The following is a 20,486-nucleotide window of genomic DNA, read 5'->3' as shown; positions in this document are numbered from 1 at the left end:
GGAATTCAGATCAGTGATTTAACAATTTACTAGAAAGATAGGAAGCAAAGGAAGAACAGTTTTTTTGTGTGGAAAGGTAGACAGCCACCAGGTCAATTTTGCAACATTAAATGTGAAAAGCTTATGAGCCGTTTAAGTGAATAGATACCCAGATAGGATATGGATAAAGAATACAGAACTTGGAATCAGACAGACCTGAGCTCAGATCCCAGACCAGCAATTATATTCCTCACTTATATGTCCGTTTCCTCATCTATGAAATGAGTTAAATAATTTTATCCACTCCATACTTATTGGTGAACATTAAATATGCCAATATATATGTAAAATTTGGGTAAAGATAGTGTTTGGGTATCTTTAAAGATAAAGTTTGTGTAAACCAAAGTTTAGTCTTCTCTTGAAGGATGCAATTGAAGAGAATTGATAGAAAGAATATGCAACTCTATGTAACTGAGATCCATAAAGAAAAATGTAAAATAAGTAAGTCTGGCCAGGACAGTGGACAGTTTTGTCTTCTAGAGCAAAGGAGCTGTCAGTATAGAAAATTCAATCAAATAGGGGAACTTGAGTTCAGTATTTTTTAGTGGTTTAGGCCTGGGAAGTTACAAAACCCAGATAGCCATGGATAGAGTGATGGCGTGATGTCAAGAGAAATAACTAGAAGATGGAGGATTCATTGTGTCAGCATAGTAGCAGAATTTGTCTGGTAACAGAGATATTAAGGTAGACAGTACAGAAGTTTATTTAACCAAATGATGTCAGTCAAATGATTATAGTGTAATGAAAAAATATTGATCTATATTTGGATCTGCTTTTCATCACTTAATTCTTCTAAAACAGAGGTTTTGGGAGAAAAGGGAGCCTCCATGGGATGGAACTCGAAAGGAAAGACGTAAGAAGAGAGACATGAGAGGAGAGACATGACACAAATACAGACAGAGCAGTTCTGTGAGGAGTTGATGATGATGAAAAAATTTTTTGGAGAAACTGTTCCATTGTGGGTAGCTGAACACAAGAGCAGCGTACTTGATATGTACAGAATCTAGAATAAAAGAATGATAAGAACTAAGTTTAATTAAAGTTGGAGCAGACAGAATTGAGAGCTAATTAAATAAAGAAGGCAGGAGACCTTATCACTAACTGAGAAATTAAAAAAAAAAAATGTACCTCAACCATACATTAGGAAATATTTAAACTTCAAATTTCCTAAAATTAAAATAGGAAAGATATAAGCCTAGTTTTACCTCTCTTCTCCTCATCATCGTCATTTTCACACAAAAAGTGAGAAATCTAAACCCACACAATCCTTGTTTTTCAAAATATCTAGAACATTTTTTCTCTACACACTCTCTTGCTTATTCATTGTACCTGGGTACAATCCTGAATTTTTGCAGTAATAGAATTTACAGCTTTGTTCTTATATCTTTCTACATCATATAAGTTTCAATAAATCAAATTTACATTAAGTTCTTCTTCAGTGGTGTTCCTCAATTATTGGGTTATCTTCAAAGAGAATAGGAGAATAAATTTGTCTTGGATCTGCTTGGTCTTCACTCCGTAAACAATAGGATTCAGAGCAGGAGGGATGGCCACATAGAGGTTGGCAAACAGGATGAGCAAGTGTCGAGGAACACTGTGACCAAAGCGATGAGCGAGGATGGAGAAGAAGGCAGGCGTGTAAAACATGAGGATAACACAGGCATGGGAGCCACAGGTACTAAGTGCCTTTTGGCGAGCACCGTGGGATGAGAGTTGAAAGACAGCACGAAGGATGAAGGTGTAGGAAACAGCGATAAAAATCACATCTGAGATGACTGTCATGAGAGGCACAGCAAATCCGTACCAGATGTTGATGGAGATGTCAGCTGAGGAAAGCCGAGCAACACCTATATGCTCACAGTATGTGTGTGGGATGATGCGTGTTCTGCAGAAGGGCAACCGTTTCAGCAGAAAAACAACTGGCAGGATAACAGAGAAGCTTCTCAGAACAAGGTTTACCACAAGCTTGATGACCACCTGTGGAGCCAGGATGGTGCTGTATCTCAAGGGGAAGCAGATGGCCACATAGCGATCAAGCGCCATGGCCAATAGGATGGCTGAATCCACTGCAAAGGTGAAGTGGAGGAAGAACATTTGCGTGAGACATCCAGAGAAAGTTATTTCCTGGGAGCCAAGCCAGAGGTTATCGAGAAGCTTGGGCACTGTAGTAGTGGACAAGATGAGGTCAGTCATGGCCAGCATAGACAGGAAAAAGAACATGGGCTCGTGGAGGCTATGATCAACTGCAATGAGGTACAAGAGGAGGCAATTTCCCACCACAGCCACAACATAGAATGTGCAAAAGGGAATCCCAATCCAGATGTGGAACTTCTCTAGGCTTGGTAACCCAACAAGGATAAAAGAACTGGGGTTATAGCAGCTCAAGTTATCCATGGCCTCTGCAGTCTGATTTCCACTGGTTCTTGAGTCCTGAGGACAACACAATTGTCAGAAAGGGCTGATCAAACTAATTCTACTCTGCTGCTGAAGGCAGTTGGGGACTGCAACTGTCACATTCAGAGTTCCATTAGAAGCTGGATGGGGAACTGCACTTACAGAATTGACTAATTATTGCCCCTTCTCTTTGCTTTGGACCACACTTCATTTCAATATATATTTATTAATGAACAAAAGGAGATTGTTATTTTTATAGGTCAAGGAGCTGATAATGAGCCATTTCATAAGAAACCTAAATAGATGTGTTCTGGTCATAATGTAAATACTTAGGATAAGCTCAAGTTCAAAAGGAAGAAGTATGAATTATGAGGATGAGAAGAAATGGGAGGGACAGGAATGGGAGGTGGAAGAGATGGAAGAGGAGGAGTAGTAAGACAAATAAAGATGGGGGAAGAGAAAGTAAATGATAAAAATGTCAAATGAGGTGAACTGCAAGGAAAGGCAATGGTTGACTTCCATATACAATTATGTTTCAAATTATGGTTTTTACATAATAAACTAAAGAGTTTGGATGAAGCTTGGAAAAAGTGATGATGGAAAATAAAGGGCAGCTTTTATTTGTGTGGTGGTGAAAGAAGTGCTGTTACACAAGATTTGGGTATGGTTCAGATTAAGGCACAAACATCCTGTGATGTGACTATAAGGAATGCATTTAGGAGAAAACACAGATGGCATTGGGGAACACTGTTCTGTCTTAGGCAGAGAAAAATGAGCTGAGAGGTGGCATGTGCCCTAGGAGCAATGACCTAAATCCTGGAGAACCTCTGTTCCTTAAGAAGAGGAGAGGAAGCTATCCATCAGTGAGTTTGGCAATGCCTTCTTAATAAATGTCAGTCAATGTCATTTGGCAAAGGAGAAGTCAACCTGAGAAAATCCTCACATTCTGGAGAATATGCCCCAACTTTATACCAGTTTTGGAGAGAGATGGTTGTTATCTTCCCCAACAAATGCAAGATATCATTCAAAAAGCTTTTAAGGAAAGTAAGTGAAATTTGTAAGCAAGTCATACTAGCACTGTATTGTCAATTTTGACAGGCGTAGTAACAGTCTTATGTAAAAAGAAAGGATGGAACCATGTAGGCTATTGTGACGTCTCTCCCAGGATCCTAGTCAAAGTTTTATATATGAGCCTCCCTCATTTAGGGGGAGGTTTTGTCATGAACAAAATCCTTAATTATTCAAGGTGAACACATTGCGTCTGCCTTAGGAGTAATGTAAGCAGCCCTCCATATGGATGCATATTTAAGTTATATCTCAAGAGCCAATGCAGCCTGCAGTCTGGCAGGCACTAGAAATCAAGCTTACAAGAATACTGTATGGCAACAGAGAGTCTTCATGATATCCACCCTAAAACAATGGCCATGTTACTTCCCATGGCCTGAAAAGCAGGTAGACTGATTTTAAAAAACATAAACAGTTAGAGCTCAATAATATCTCTATAATTTAGTCTAGACTATAGCTCAAAAAATTTGGAGCACAAATTGCTCCTCTCAGGGAGCCCATTTTCTCAGGTTTACAGGAATATGCTTAATGGGGAGGAAAATTACCACTACTCATAAAAACTACCAAGAGGGATTATAAGAAGATATCCAAATCAAGGTCTGCTGCTCTGGTCAAAACCTACTCTTCAACCCTTTCTTTCTTTTCTCCTATGACAGCTGGTCTGACCTCTATTTTGATAGTGGCTTACCATGGTCTGTCTCCTGACCCCAGAATCGTTGGTGCCAGCAAGACCCTCCTCTCATGATCACATCCTTCGGACCCTGAGTAAACTCAACACTAGGTTATTGGATAAAGTTGTAGAGCCTGTAAGAGTGTTTTTCCTCCCTCAGTGATTGCAGTTTTCAACTCACCAGTCTCGTTTCTGTCCCCTGTCTTATAGGAAGAGTGGGAAGTATCTATTTAGAAGGAAGTGAGTAAAACTCTCTAGTAAAGTTTCCAGTGAGAGGTGAATTGAAACATTTATGCATTTCCATATATTCCTAGGAGATCATTCTTTGATTATCTGGGCCCCTGCATTTCCCAGTCCTAGACAAGGATGAAATCAAACACAGTAACTCCTTTTCCCCTGAGATGGAGTGCTGCTGGGGCTGCTAGAAGGCTAGGGTGATTGGATCCCTGAGAGATTCAGGCGTAAACAAGTCAGACAAGTTCTCTGAGGCAGAATTCTTAGAGGCCTAAGAATTTTTCTGTGCTTACTGCATATTTTAGTTAATCTATTTATACAATCTTGAACAAAAAGTTAAATATTTAAGTTAAATTTTCTATAGCTTTAAATAAATCTTTGAATTGGAAGTAAAAGTTCTCCCACATGTCCTTCAGAAATGACCTCTCTATTCTTGACATTTTGTATTGCTATGAAAGTTTTAAAATCACCTTCTCAATTTATAAACACACACACACACTGGATTTGTAATTGCACTGAATCTGTATCAACATGGTATCACTTGACAGTTTATAATATTGTATCTTTAGCCTATAAATATTTTGAATATGACATCAGCCTCTATTAATGAAGTCTTATTTTCCTCAAGAATGAGTTGAGATGTTAATATGGTCCATGATTACTTAAGAAACATACAATTACACTTCTTGTCAGAAGCTGTGTATACTGGTTTTCTATACCTGCAAAAAAACTTTACCACAATTACTTCCGGAGAAGATGGCGGCTTAGTAAGACACGCGGGTCTTAGTTTCTCCTCCAGAAAAGCAACTAAAGAAACAGAAACAATACGAAACAGCTCCCGGAGTCACGACAGAGACCAAAAAGACAGCGTACCCCATTCTGGAACAGCTGAACAGGCAGGGAGAATCTGCTGCGGTGAGATACCCGAGGGGCGCGCGTTTTCCCGGCCCGGGCGGCTGGCGACTGGGGTCCCCTCCACGCACGTGGCTCCCCGGTCTGACTGGGAACGTTGGATAGCGGGGCCCTCCCGTCACGCTTGGCGTTTCAGGCCAGCTGGGCAATTAGGACCGGCACTCTCCCAAGCCGCGGCGGCCAGCGACCCCCGCCTCCATGCGCGGTTTCCCGGGCCGACTGCCGTGCAGACAGACGAGCGCCACGAGCGCCACCTACTGGGCAGGAAAAGAAAAACAGAGCCCAGAGATTCCACAGAAAAACCTTTCAACCAGCTGGGTCCCACACCCAGGGAAATCTGATCAAATGCCCAGACACCAGCAGAAAATAATGGATGACGCTCGGAAAATTGAAGATATGGCCCAGTCAAAGGAACAAACCAATAGTTCAAATGAGATACAGGAGCTGAGACAACTAATGCTGAATATACGAACAGAAATGGAAAAACTCTTCAAAAACCAAATCAATAAATTGAGGGAGGACATGAAGAAGACATGGGCTGAACAAAAAGAAGAAATAGAAAATCTGAAAAAACAAATCACAGAACTTATGGGAGTGAAGGACAAAGAAGAAAAAATGGAAAAAACAATGGATACCTACAATGGTAGATCTAAAGAGACAGAAGCTACAATTAGTGAACTGGAGGATGGAACATCTGAATTCCAAAAAGAAACAGAAACTATCGGGAAAAGAATGGAAAAACTTGAGCAGGGGATCAGGGAACTGAATGACAATATGAAGCGCACAAATATACGTGTTGTGGGTGTCCCAGAAGGAGAAGAGAAGGGAAAAGGAGGAGAAAAACTAATGGAAGAAATTATCACTGAAAATTTCCCAACTCTTATGAAAGACCTAAATTTGCAGATCCAAGAAGTGCAGCGCACCCCAAAGAGAATAGACCCAAATAGGCGTTCTCCAAGACACTTACTAGTTAGAATGTCAGAGGTCAAAGAGAAAGAGAAGATCTTGAAAGCAGCAAGAGAAAAACAATCTGTCACATCCAAGGGAAACCCAATAAGACTATGTGTAGATTTCTCAGCAGAAACCATGGAAGCTAGAAGACAGTGGGATGATATATTTAAATTACTAAAAGAGAAAAACTGCCAACCAAGACTCCTATATCCAGCAAAATTGTCCTTCAAAAATGAAGGAGAAATTAAAACATTTATAGACAAAAAGTCACTGAGAGAATTTGTGACCAAGAGACCAGCTCTGCAAGAAATACTAAAGGGAGCACTAGAGTCAGATACAAAAAGACAGAAGAGAGAGGTATGGAGTAAAGTGTAGAAAGAAGGAAAATCAGATATGATATATATAATACAAAAGCCAAAATGGTGGAGGAAAATATTATCCAAACAGTAATAATACTAAAAGTTAATGGACTGAATTTCCCAATCAAAAGACATAGAATGGCAGAATGGATTACGACCCAGCAATACCACTGCTAGGTATCTACTCAAGGGACTTAAGGGCAAAGACACAGACGGACATTTGCACACCAGTGTTTATAGCAGCATTATCTACAATTGCAAAGAGATGGAAACAGCCAAAATGTTCATCAACAGACGAGTGGCTAAACAAACTGTGGCATATACCTACGATGGAATATTATGCAGCTTTAAGACAGACTAAACTTATGAAGCATGTAATAACATGGATGGACCTAGAGAACATTATGCTGAGTGAGTCTAGCCCAAAACTAAAGGACAAATACTGTAAGGTCCCACTGATGTGAACCGACATTCGAGAATCAGCTTGGAATATATCATTGGTAACAGAGACCAGCAGGAGTTAGAAACAGGGTAAGATAATGGGTAATTGGAGCAGAAGGGATACAGACTGTGCAACAGGACTAGATACAAAAACTCAAAAATGGACAGCACAATAATACCTAAGTGTAATGTAACTAGGTTGGAACACTGAATGAAGCTGCACCTGAAATATGGTTTTTTGTTTGTTTGTTTGTGTGTTTGCATCTTTTGTTTTTGTTTTTTTTCTTTTTCCTTTATATATATATATATATATATTATTAGTATTATTATTTTAATTCTCTTCTCTATATTAACATTCTATATCTTTTTCTGCTGTTTTGCTAGTTCTTTTCCTAAATCGATGCAAATGTACTAAGAAATGATGATCATACATCTATGTGATGATACTAAGAATTACTGAGTGCATTTGTAGAATGGAATGATTTCTAAATGTTGTGTTAATTTCTTTTCTTTTTTTGATTAATAAAAAAATTAAAAAAAAAAAAACTTTACCACAAGCTTTCTAACGTAAAACAATACACATTAATTATCGATAATATATCTCTGAAGTTTAGAAATCCAGCTGAGGTAATATCAAGATGTCATCAGGTAGGACCCCAGTATCCTTCCTGGGGTCCTTTGGAAAGAATTCATTTCCTTGCTTTTTCGAGAGCTACCTTTCCTCTCTCTTCAAAGGCAGCAGCATTCATCCTCCTTGAAGCGTATAGTAAAATGCGATAGGAACAAGTTACTATGAGAATTGAAATCTAGAGTTCAACGAAACCAGAAATGGATGTTATGGAAAATTCCCTGCTTCCAGATAAGGAGACTCCAGAGAGCAGAGCCGCACGTGAGGATTTGACCAAACATGGAAGCAGTCAGCCCTTACAGGACAAGGGAGGATTGAATATGGAGTTATCCAGGAGGGATTTTTGGAAAGCCCTTTTGTCTGATGGGCATGATCCCAGCCTCCTCCATAGAAAACCAACAGGAGTATTGTAGGATCTGAATAAATGGAACCACTGCCAGTCTGGACAAAAAGGGAAAAGTTGGAGGAAATATAACTTTAGAGGCAGAACAATGGAAGCTTTGGCCTGAAGTCAAGAAATCTCAGGCCAGAAAAGCGGACGCACTCAAGCACTTGGAGAGTGTGAGTTTGCTCCAAAGGCAGAGGGTGGGCCTTCCACTTCACTGTTTGAGAAAAAAAATGTGCCCCGAGCCTTGGAGAGTGTGGAGCACATTCCTTGGGGATTGGGGAGAGCCTAGCTGCCACCACGTTGCCCTGGAAGGGTTGAGAAGGTGTTGCTGAGATGGCAGAGAACCCAGGTACATCCACAGTGCTTGGACAGAGTGGACCTGAGATAAAGGTGTTCTCCCCAGTGTCCCCCAAGGTTGCATTTGGAGAGACTAGGGCCACTGCAAAGACCATTAGAAAAGTTGGGACTGCAGCTTTCTAAAGCCCCAAGGATAAATGATTTTCAGACTTTGAAATCGAATGGCCTTTGTCCTTCAGGTTTCCAGAACTATTTAGGTCCTGTCGCCTCTATGTTCCCTTCAGTTCCTCCCTATGGAAATGGGAACTTACATCATATGATTATCCCTGATTTGTATATTGGCAGCAGATAACTTGTAGTAAGTTTTACAGGTCCAGAGCCAGAGGACAGTTTTGCCTTAGAACAGACCATGCCTATAGCTGACTTTGATGAAATTTTGTAGTGTTTCTGAATTTGTATTCTATTTGTATTGTTACTGAAATGGATTAAGGCTTTATGATATCATGATGGTATGAGTGCATTTTGCATTTGGAAGAACATGTCTTTTCGGAATCCAAAATGTAGAATGTGCCAGTTTGAAACTATTATGTGTCCAAGAAAACCCATTTCCTTTAATCCTCACTCACTACAGCTGGGTGGGACATTTTGATTGTTTCCATGGAGATGTGAACCACACAACTGTGGGTGATAATTTTTTATAAGATGGTTTCCATGGAGATGTTTTTCCACCCATTCAAACTGGGGTTGCTTACTGGAACCGTTTAAGAGAGAACCGTTTTGAAAAAAGCAACCAGAACCATCAAAGTGCCCACAGCCAGAGATCTTTGGAGATGAAGAAGAAAAATGCTACTGGGGGAGTTTCATGAAACAAGAAGCTGGGAAATAAAGCTAACAGGTATTGCCATGCTCCCTCTCAGCTGAGAGAAACCCGAACTACATTGGCCTTTCCTGAGTGAAAACAGCCTCTTCTTGGTGCCTTAATTTGGACTTTTATAGCCTTGCCTTAATTGGGACATTTTCATGGCCTTAGAATTGTAAACTTGCAACTTAATAAATTCCTCTTTTTAAAATTAAAAAAAAAAAAAAAAGCCAGCAGCATTCCATCTCTGTGTGCTTGTTCCACAGTCTCATCTCCCTGACTCCTGACTGTTCTCTTATACCTTTGTCTTCTATTTTTAAGGAAATTTGTGATTATAAGGATTATTCAGGACCTGTGTTCAGGTCAACTGATTAGCAAACCTAATTCCATCTGCAACCTTAATTATTCTTTGTCATCTAATCTGTCATGTTCACAGGTTCTAGGAATTACAACAAGGATGTCTTTGGGGTGAATATTATTGTGCCTACTGTAAAAAGTTTCAAACTTTGTAAATTATGGCTCTCAAATTCAGCATTTGATTAATTTTAGTCTGCGAGCTATTGCAGTAATAGATGTGTATAAATATCTCTATTCAGTTGTTATTTTGTTATTTTTGCCTTACTTCTTACTTTTTCTTGTTGTTTTGAAGTTTTGCCTTACTTTCTTTGCATAAAGATATATGTGCTCTGATGTACATACACATCATCTATTTTCCTGTGCTATGGTGTGTGAGAGGCCCTCTGACTACTCTCTTCTTTACTTTCTTCCTTTGCTTATCCTTCCAGTTACCTTGACCTATAACCAGAGGGACTCAATTCTGAACAATAGCTTAATGTGATGGTTTGGGATTCTGATCCATTTCTTGGATAACATATGTCCAGTCTCTAAGATAGAAAGATTGATTCAGTTAATAACAGTTACTAAATACAAAAATGTCTCCCTCCTCCCATATGTCCAGGCAAGCAGCTTTCTATAAACGTTACTTCTGAGAACTGGTTTGGTAGCAGTTTTTGGTGTGTGTTTGTATGCTTTGTGGTGTGTATGTGTGTATTCATATGTACGTGTACACATGTATGTGTGTGAGCACATGCATGTACATGTGTGCATGTGTGTGCATGTGTACATGTATGTGCATGTTAGTGTATGTGTGTGCACTTGTGTGTGCATGTGTATGGTTATTTTATGTTCTTGATCAGGGTCCCTGTCCCCTATTCCTGACTTCAAGCAGTGGTTGGATTTTCTATTTCTATATTAGAAACTTTTAAAATTCATCTTATATGGCAGAAGCTAAATTTCCTTCTAAGCTACTACTTCCTTTATCTAGACCTGGAAACTAGAAAATCTCTGGATTTGTAGACATTCTGACCCATACTCCTTCTTGTTGTTTTGTCCTTTTCTGACCCACACAGATGATATTAGTGTGTCAGCGATCACAATCCCACACTACTTGCTTTCCCAGTGTCAGAAACCAGATGTTTTATTATTTTGTCCACTTTTCTATTTGTTTAAGGTGAAAGAATAACTTTCATTTGTGCCATTTATTTCTTAATTTATTTTTCTTTTTTTTTTTTTTTTTTTTTTTGCACTCAAACTATCATAGCTCTCCAACAGTCAAGCTTCAAGGGCACAGATGTGATTTCCTGTGAAGAAATTTTCACCTTCTAATACATCTCTACACCACCCCTCACAATTATCTTCTCAGAGAAAAACACAAAAAAATATCCACCCTAAAGAGAATTAATATTTTACATGTAGTTAACATTTAGAAATTACTTCATCTGTGGGTTTCATTTGTTCCTCATATAAGTATACTGAAATAAGTAAGAGTGTTCCTAGAGTATAGACATTTTAAATGACTCCTCAAGATTAAACATGTTGCCAGATGTAGGGCTGGAACTGAACTTAACCTATTCTGGGTCTTAGAGTACTCTTCCACTTATATGAGATCTACAAAATGACAGATGAGGTAAAGGAATACTTTGGTTGCAGCTTGGCATACTGTGATAATTTGCAATATTTGACTGAAACTTACATAAGAGTAACCTTAAGAATAACCTCTTGACTCTATCTGAAATCTCTTCACCATTGAAACTTTATTATGTTTCATTTCTCTTTCCTCTTTTGATCAAAAAGGCACTGTCAAGCCCATAATGCCAGGACCAGGCTTGTCTTTGAAGTCATGCCAAACAAAACCAGGAAGACTTACACCCCTATGTGAAAGGGCAGGGGGAGGAGAGTAAGTTTATTTGCAGAGTTTGACTTGGAGAGAAAGGGTGCATCTGAGCAATAAAAGAGGTTCTCTCAGGGTGACATTTAGGCATATTTATAAGTAGGCTTAGTTTCCCTGCTGTGGCCAAACACCCTGCAGTGTGCTACAAATAACTGTCCTGACTGTATTGTGACAAGTCACCCCATTGGGCACTGCATATGGCTGCTCCTTCCTGCACTGCAACTGGCCACTCCAATGTGCATGGGGATTGGTTATCTGCCACATGCCAGGACCAGCCACCAGGCATTTTGGGGCTGCTTCTGGGCAGGATCAGCTGAAATACCCAAACCAACAGGCTAAGGTCATCCCAAGTGGGAGCCTGGGGGCCATCAGACCCACTGGGCCTATAAGTGGCACCTTCGCTGAGATACATAGTTCTCACCCCTGAGCCCCAAGGTTGGAGACTCTCAGTGTGCATTAACATCAGCAGCTACAGCTGAAAGTACATGGGGACTCCACCTTGCTCTGATGACTGCTGTAGTCAGGGAGATGCAGGCCTGAGGGAAAGAGGTGGCTCAAGAGCACCTTCTGTTTGGAAGCCTCAAGTAGTACTTAATCCACTCCTTGAGATCTAGGCCCTGATTTGCTGAGGAATTACTGACAAACCAAGTGCAAAAGGGGACCTTCAATGCAAACTTAAGCAAATACAAAACTTTACAGGAGTGAAGGAAACCAACTTGCAAAATAACCTTATTAAGATAATCAAATGCCCTGAAGCAACAGAAAAATCACCAAGTATGTGAAGATTTAGACAGATTTGGCCCTGCCAAATGACCAAATTAAAATACCAGAGAGGACACAGAATTTGGAGCAACAAATCAAGGATATTCATAAGAACATAAAGGACATCAAGACAACACTGGAAGACCATAAAGAAGAATTTGAAAGAGGGACTAAATAAAAAAATGGTAGATCTCAAAGAGATAGAAGATACTGAAGATCAAGTTAAACATATACTAGAGACACACAACAGAAGATTAGAAGAGGTAGAAGAAAGATCAAGAGAGCTAGAAGACAGGACAATTGAACTTGAGTACACAAAAGAACAAATGGCAAGAAAGATGGGGAAAAAATGGAATGGATTTAAGGGAAATGATTGACAATATGAAGAGCACATACAAGAAAATCCTTGCTTTCCCAGAAGGAGAAGAGAAGAATAAGGTCTAGGATGGTTAGTTGAAGAGATAAGGGAGGGAAATTTCCAACTATTATAAAAGACATAAATATGCAAATCAAAGAAGCCCACGAAAACCTGAAATGAAATGAATCTAAATAGACCTACTCCAAGACATATATATACTAAACAGATTCCCAAATGTTGAATGCAAGGAGAAAGTCCTGAAAGTAGCAAGAGAACAGAGGTTCAATACATATAAGGGAAACCACAAAGACTGAGTTCAGACTAAACAACAAGCAAAATGGAGGCAAGAAGGCAATGGTATGATATTTTTAAGATCATGAAAAAGAAATACTTCCAGGAAAAAATTTTTTATGCAGCCATCCCTTCAGAATTTAGGGAGATTAAAATCTTCTCAAACAAACAAAGGCTAAGAGAATTTGTCAACAAGAGACTTCCCCTACAAGAAGTACTAAAGACAGAAGGGGGAGGTCTGGAAGAGGATGCAGAATTGAAGAGTGATCACTAAAAGTAACATAAAGGATAAAAAAAGAGAGAAAGGGGAAAGAATGTATAGCTCTGACAAATAAAAGATAAAAGATAATATAGTAGATATTCTTACAGTAATATATTTGAATTTAAATGGACTAAGCATACCACTTAAAAGATTCAGAATGATGGAATGGATTAAAAAACATAATCCAAATATATGCTCATTTTAGACCCAAGGATACAAATACATTGAAAGTGGAAGGTTGGGAAAGATCTTCTATGAAAGCTGTAACCAAAAGAAAGCAGGATATTTTCAGAAAATATCAGAAAAGCAGACATTCAGAGAGAAGTTTGAAGATTAACACTTCCTGACTTTGAAGCTTATAATAAAAAAACGCAACAGTCAAGAGAGCATGCTATTTACATCTAAATATATATATATATATATTGACCAAAGGAATAAAATATATATATATATATATTTTTTTTTGACCAAAGGAATCAAATCGTGAGTGTGGAAATAGACCACCAAATCTATGGTCAATTGAACTTTGACAAGGCCCTAAATTATACTGAATGTAGACAGAAAAGCATTTTCAATAAATGAGCATGAAAGAACTGGGTATCAAAAGCTAAAGAATGAAATACAACCCCTAATTTATACCCTGTATACAAATTAATTCAAAGTGGAACAAAGACCTAAATGTAAGAGAGGATACCATATAACCCCAAGAATAAAATATCTTCATAAATTCTTAATAAGAGGTAACTTTATCTCTACACCTAAAGCCTAAGAATAAAAATAAATATAGACTATTGGTGACTCCACTTATGCCAGTTATTCTTGGTCCCACAAAGAATCAGCATGAGAAAAAAATTCTTTAACAAGAAGTCAGAAAGTAAGGAAGAATCTATCTAAAGAGAGAATCAGAGCCTCGAGTTTATTTTCTGTTAGCTATTTATTAGATGAAAAAGAGGCCATATGGCAAGCAGCATAGTAAGATTATTCTTTGATTATGAGGGTAGGTTAAATATTACCTTGAGAAATTATCATTAATAAAAGAACAAAACAGACGTCTACTCAAGAATAGGAGGAGACATTCCAGAACAGAGAAGGCCACAGATAAATGAAGAAGGCAAACATTTTGAGCTGTTTTCAGCTCTCATGCTGTTTTCAGCATGAAATCATTGTGCAGATGTGTGCAGTGGTTTTCTATTGCTTGAGGACATTCAAACAAACTGCAAGTTTACAAATGCTTTAACCATATCCTTCCTGTATAGACACATGGGAAGTCTTCAAAATCAAAATATTCTGTGCCTCAATGGACTTTGTCAAAAAGGTTAAGAGGCAGCAAGCTCAATGGGAGAAAATATTTGAAAACCACATATCAGACAAAAGTTTGATATCCTGTGTACATGAAAAAATTGTACACCTCAAGAGGAAAAGAACAAACAACCCAATTATGAATTGGCAAAGGATATGAAAAGACATTTTTTTCAAAGAACAAATTCAAATGAGTAAAAAACATATGAAGATAAGCTCATCTCCATTAGTGTAAGGGAAATGCAATCAAGACTAGAATGAGGTACCACCTCACACATAAGAATTGCTGTTATTAAACAAACAGAAAAGTATAAATGTTGGAGAAGATGTGGAGAAATTGGAAAGCTTATTCATTGCTGGGAAGGAATGAATAATGGTAAAGCCACTGTGAAAGACAGTTTGTCAGCTCCTCACAAAAACTAAATGAGTTGTCCTACAACCCAGCAATACTACTATTCAGTATATATGCAGTAGAGCTGAAAATACTGAAAAAAACAGACATTTCGGCACCAATTTTAATAGTGGCACTATTTACAATGGCCAAAAGATGGAAACAATCCAAGTGCCCATCAACCGATGAGTGGATAAACAAAATGTTATATATACATACGATGGACTATTATGCAATAGTAAGGCAAAATGTGGTTCTGAGGCACATGACAACATGGATGTCCTTGGAGACATAATATTGAGTGAAATAAGCCAGACCCAAAAGAATATATACTGTATGATTTCACTGTTATAATTCTGGTAATGGTAAACTCAGAAGTGTTCAATATAGAATATAGGGGACCCAGAGGTACACAGAAGCTAGATGTGGGTGTACAGTTACCCAATGGGGCTGAATCTAAATGTAAGTGAATGGATAGAAGTGAAGGTAGTTCATTAGTGGCATTATGAGTAACACTACCATATTGACGGTGAATAGGATTGAAAAGGGTCATGTCTCTGACCAATTAACTCTACAATTTTAAATAAGTTCTTGCATGAATTACTTCAAAAGTTTAAATTTGTGCAAAGACTCAAGAATAGAGGAGTATAGGGGAAAACTAATAGTGCATTCTGTAGCCTATAGTTAGCAGAAGACATCAACAGTACAACAGCAATACCAGGGGTAAATAACTGAAGTATACAGATTTGATATATGATGAGATTCTGTTTATTGGTTGTGTGTCTTTTTGAACCGATGACAACTGTCTAAATTTAAGAGTGCTGATGACTGTACAAATAAGTGAGGAGACAATAAGACATGGATTGTTTATATTGGACATTATCTATCCTGCCCTTATAGAAGGTGGGGGCCAAAAGGTCCAATGAGTGAGAAGCAGAATGTCCAAACTGTGATGTATACACATGTTCGAATTTTGAGCAGCTACAAAAAGAACGAAGTCATAAGGCATACAATAAAGTGATTGATCCTTGGGGACATTGTGTTCTTCAAAATAAGCTAGAAATGAAAGAACAAATATGGTATGGTCCCTTTTAGAAGATCCTTACAAGAAAATTGGAGCCTATATAGTAAACTCTTACAGCAAACACATTAAGTCTCTAGGTGAAAGTGTATTTCTAAATTCCGAGATGCCGTGCTAAATGTGTATAAGCTGGTATTTCCCTGGAACTTTGGGCACTTATGTGACACCTAAGACTCAGAGGTGGAGTTTGTAGCTCTGAAAGTTAGTATTGCTACATCCAACAACTGTTAAAGTAACCAAAAAAAGAGGTCAGGCTTCAATTAGAGATAAAAACAAAGCCGACTTGGTTGAGACTCAGGTAAATCAGAAAACAGGGCAAAGGACAATAGAGCTTTACCTACTGTAAGAGACAAAATGCAGAGAAGATAATTGTATCATGGAGCCTAGAACAGGAACAAGGACATCTAATTGTGTATAGCTTAATATAACACCCAGATACATCCTAGACTGTGGTGAGCTGATAATTAAAAAGTATTGGTAGAGTCCCTAGATGGACTGGAGAAAAAAATATGGAACTACTAAATTTTCCCACCTGGGAAGCCCTTGGTACTCTCTGAAACGTAAGGAATTCCAGAGAAAATAGGCCAAGCCCTTGATTTTGAGACTTGCTATTATTAAACTTATTTTTGTAGTAGAGAAGCTAAGACAATCTATAATTATGACTAAGAGCTGCTCCCAGGAAATTTCTTTTTTTTTTTTTTGCTCAGATGCAGCCTTTCTCTCTGTCTCAGCCAAACTTTCCAAAGAGAATCATTGCCCTCTCACCTATAAGAGACATGACATTCAGGGGTGAAAGTCTCCCTGACAATGTGGAACATGACTCCCAGTGTGGAGACTGGCTCTGGTACTGTGGGATTGAACGTGCTTTCTGGACCAAAAGGGGGAAAAGAAGTAGAACAATATAAGTTATCAGTGGCTAAGAGAGTTCAAATGGAGTTGAGAAGCTATTCTGGAGGTTACTCTTATACAGGCTTAAACTAGAGCTTCATGGGAGGTTGCTATTTTCACTCAAAGCTTCCATGATTCTAAGGACAACTGAATCACTGTAGAGTCTCAAGGTGCACTGACACAATCATAGGTGCATTTTTTTTCCATAAGTGCATTTTTAAATGATCACTCTAGCTTTCATAGAGAGAGAGTAGATTGGATGAAGCAACTCTGTAAGACCTAAATGTGGACTTTGCAATATACTCAGAGAAATAGATGACAAGTAAGGACCTAAATAAGCACAGGAGCAGAAATAAAGGAGAGAATGTGGTTTACGTATCTACACTGGCATGACTTATAAGCAATTCAAACTCGAGTCACATTCAACGCAAATGTGAAATATTTTCTTAGAGGGCTGAAGATGAGAAGTAAAGGAAAAGCCCTATGTTTCTGGCTTTGGAATTGGTTGGTGACGTTCCAATTTACTAAAAAAATAGGAAGTAAGGGAAGAACAGTTTTATGTGGGTGGTAGATAGTCATCAGGTCAATTTTGCAACATTAAATGTGAATAGCTATGGGCCATTTAAGTGAGTAGATTCCCAGATAGGAAATGGATAAAGAATACAGAACTTGGAATCAGACAGACCTGGGCTCACATCCCAGACCAACTACTTATATTTCCCATTTATATGTCTGTTTCCTCATCTGTGAAATGAGTTATTTAGCTTTACCCACTTCATAATTATTGATGAACATGAAATGTGCCAACACACATGTAAAATTTGGGTAAAAATAGTGAAAACCTAAGTTTGGTCTTCTCTTGAAGGATGCAATAAATGAAAATGGATACAAAGGATATGCCTATGTCATTGAGATCCATAAGGAAAAATGTAAAATGAGTAATCTGGCCAGGACAGTGGACAGTTTATGTCTCAGAGAAGCAAAAGAGCTGTCAGTATAGAAAACTCAGATAGATAGGGCAACTTGAGTTCAGTATTTTTTAGTGGTTTAGGTCTGAGAACATATAAAATCCAGATATTCATGGAAGAGGAAGCAGAGTGAGGGCATGACATCAGAGAGAAATAACTAGGAGATGGAGGATTCATTGTGTCAGCCTAGCAGCAGAATTTGCCTGGTAACACAGATAATAAGGTAGTTAGTATAGAAGTTTATTTAACCAAATGATGTCCTTCAAAATGATTATAGTGTGATGAAAAATTATTGATGTAGATTTTAATCTAATAATTCTTCTGAATCACATAATTCTTCTGAAACAGAGGTTTTGGGAGAAGAGATAGCTTCCATAGGATGGAACTTGAAAAGGAAAAAAAAATGACACAAAAGCAGACAGAGCAGTGCTGTAAGGAGTTCATGATGATGGGTAAATTTTTTGGAGAAATAGTTCCATTGTAGGTAGTGGAACTCAGGAGCAGTGTAGTTGATATGTACAGACTTTAGATTGAAAGTGTGAGAAGGAGTAAGTTTAAAAAGTTGTAGCACACAGGACTGAGAGTTATTTAAATAAGGAGGGCAGGAGACACTATCTCTAATTGAGAAATGAAAAATATAGTTGAACTGTATATTAGGAAATATCTAAACTTCAAATTTCCTAAAAGTAGAAATAGGAAAGATAAAAGCCTAGTTTTACCTCTGTTCTCCTCATCACCATCATTTCCACAGAAATGATGAGAAATCCTAAACTCAAGAAATCCTTGTTTTTCAAAAACTTTAGAATTTTTTTCCTGCAAACACTCTCTGCCTATTCATTGCATGTGGGTAAGAACCCAACTTTTCAAAGCAATAGCATTTACAGCTTTGTTCTTATATCTTTCTACATCATATAAGTCTCAACAAATCAAGTTTACATTAAATTCTTCTTCAGTGGTGTTCCTCAATTATTGGGTCGTCGTCAAAGAGAATAGGAGAATAAATTTGTCTTGGATCTGCTTGGTCTTCACTCCATAAACAACAGGATTTAGAGCAGGAGGGATGGCCACATAGAGGTTGGCAAATAGGATGAGCAAGTGTCGTGGAACATTGTGACCAAAGCGATGAGCAAGGATGGAGAAGAAGGCAGGCATGTAAAATATGAGGATAACACAGGCATGGGAGCCACAGGTACTAAGTGCCTTTTGGCGAGCACCATGGGATGAGAGTTGAAAGACAGCACAAAGGACAAAGGTGTAAGAAGCAGCGATAAAAATCACATCTGAGATGACTGTCATGATAAGAACAGCAAATCCATACCAGATGTTGATGGAGATGTCAGCTGAGGAAAGCCGAGCGACACCTATATGCTCGTGTGTGGGATGATGCGTGTTCTGCAGAAGGGCAACCGTTTCAGCAGAAAAACAACTGGCAGGACGACAGAGAAGCTTCTCAGAACAAGGCTCACCACAAGCTTGATGACCACCTGCGGAGCCAAGATGGTGCTGTATCTCAAGGGGAAGCAGATGGCCACGTAGCGATCAAATGCCATGGCCAATAGGATGGCTGAATCCACTACAAAGGTGAAGTGGAGGAAGAACATCTGGGTGAGACATCCAGAGAAGGTTATTTCCTGGGAGCCAAGCCAGAGGTTACCGAGAAGCTTGGGCACTGTAGTAGTGGACAAGATGAGGTCAGTCGTGGCCAGCATAGACAGGAAAAAGAACATGGGCTCGTGGAGGCTATGATCAACTGCAATGAGGTACAAGAGGAGGCAATTCCCCACCACGGCCACAACATAGAATGTGCAAAACGGAATCCCAATCCAGACGTGGAACTTCTCCAAGCCAGATATGCCAATGAGGATAAAAGAACTGGGGTTATAACAGCTCAAGTTATCCATGGCCTCTGCAGTCTGATTTCCACTGGTTCTTGAGTCATGAGAACAACACAATTGTCAGAAAAGGCTGTGCAAACTAATTCCACTCTGGTGCTGAAAGCAATTGGGCACTGCAACCGTCACATTCAGAGTTCCTGCATTAGAAGCATTTCCTATCTGCTGGATGAATTGCACTTATAGAATTGACTAATTATTACCCCTTCTTTTTGTCTTGTACCCAACTTCATTTCTTTATGTATTTACCTCTGGGTATCTTCAGCTTTGCACTACACAGAGCTTGCCTTTTGAGGCAGCTTTTACATGGAAAATGTTCCATGAGCTGTAATTCAGTTTGTGTCATCTATTTTATGATACACTTTTAGAAAGAGAAGGAAAGGTAATCAGGCACACAGACACCAGAGAACACAGCATTACAGAGTCCCAGCAGAATACGGTCCATCCTTAGATCAGTTTTGGAGAGACATGGTTCTTATCTTCCCCAACAAATGTAAATTATCATTCAAAAAACTTTTAAGGAAAGTAAGTGTTTTTGTAAGCGAGTCATACCATCTCTGTATTATTGATTTTAGCAGGAGTAGTAACAGTCTTATGTAAAAAGAGGGAACGGAATCATGTAGGATATAGTGACATTTCTGCCAGGAACCTGATCAAAGCTTAATATAATGAGCTTCTCTCATTTAGGGGATAGTTTTGTCATGGACAAAATCCTTAATTATTCAAGGTGAACACATTGCATCTGCCTTAAGAGAAATATAGACAGCCCTCCATATGAGTGTATATTTAGGTTACATCTCAAGGACGAGGCTGAACTCCGGCAGGCA

At 38.7% G+C, this 20,486-nt stretch overlaps 2 protein-coding genes across 2 annotated transcripts; both read right to left on the bottom strand.

Moving 5' to 3' along the window:
- Positions 1 to 1,172: 1,172 nt before the first annotated feature.
- Positions 1,173 to 2,614, bottom strand: LOC143643579 (olfactory receptor 52H1-like). The gene has a single exon (XM_077112191.1). It carries the CDS (start codon positions 2,431 to 2,433, stop codon positions 1,492 to 1,494), a length of 942 nt encoding a protein of 313 aa, XP_076968306.1. The 5' UTR covers positions 2,434 to 2,614; the 3' UTR covers positions 1,173 to 1,491.
- A 16,119-nt stretch (positions 2,615 to 18,733) lies between these two features.
- On the bottom strand, positions 18,734 to 19,668 carry LOC143643578 (olfactory receptor 52H1-like). Its single transcript, XM_077112190.1, is given in 2 exon segments — positions 18,734 to 19,140; positions 19,143 to 19,668. Coding segments are annotated over 2 exon segments (933 nt in total).
- Between the last annotated feature and the right edge of the window lie 818 nt (positions 19,669 to 20,486).

This window comes from Tamandua tetradactyla, chromosome 8 (assembly GCF_023851605.1).
Source record: "Tamandua tetradactyla isolate mTamTet1 chromosome 8, mTamTet1.pri, whole genome shotgun sequence".
Lineage (NCBI taxonomy): Eukaryota > Metazoa > Chordata > Mammalia > Pilosa > Myrmecophagidae > Tamandua > Tamandua tetradactyla.
Note: the sequence above shows the minus strand (reverse complement) of the source record. Positions and strands in the feature narration are given on the sequence as shown.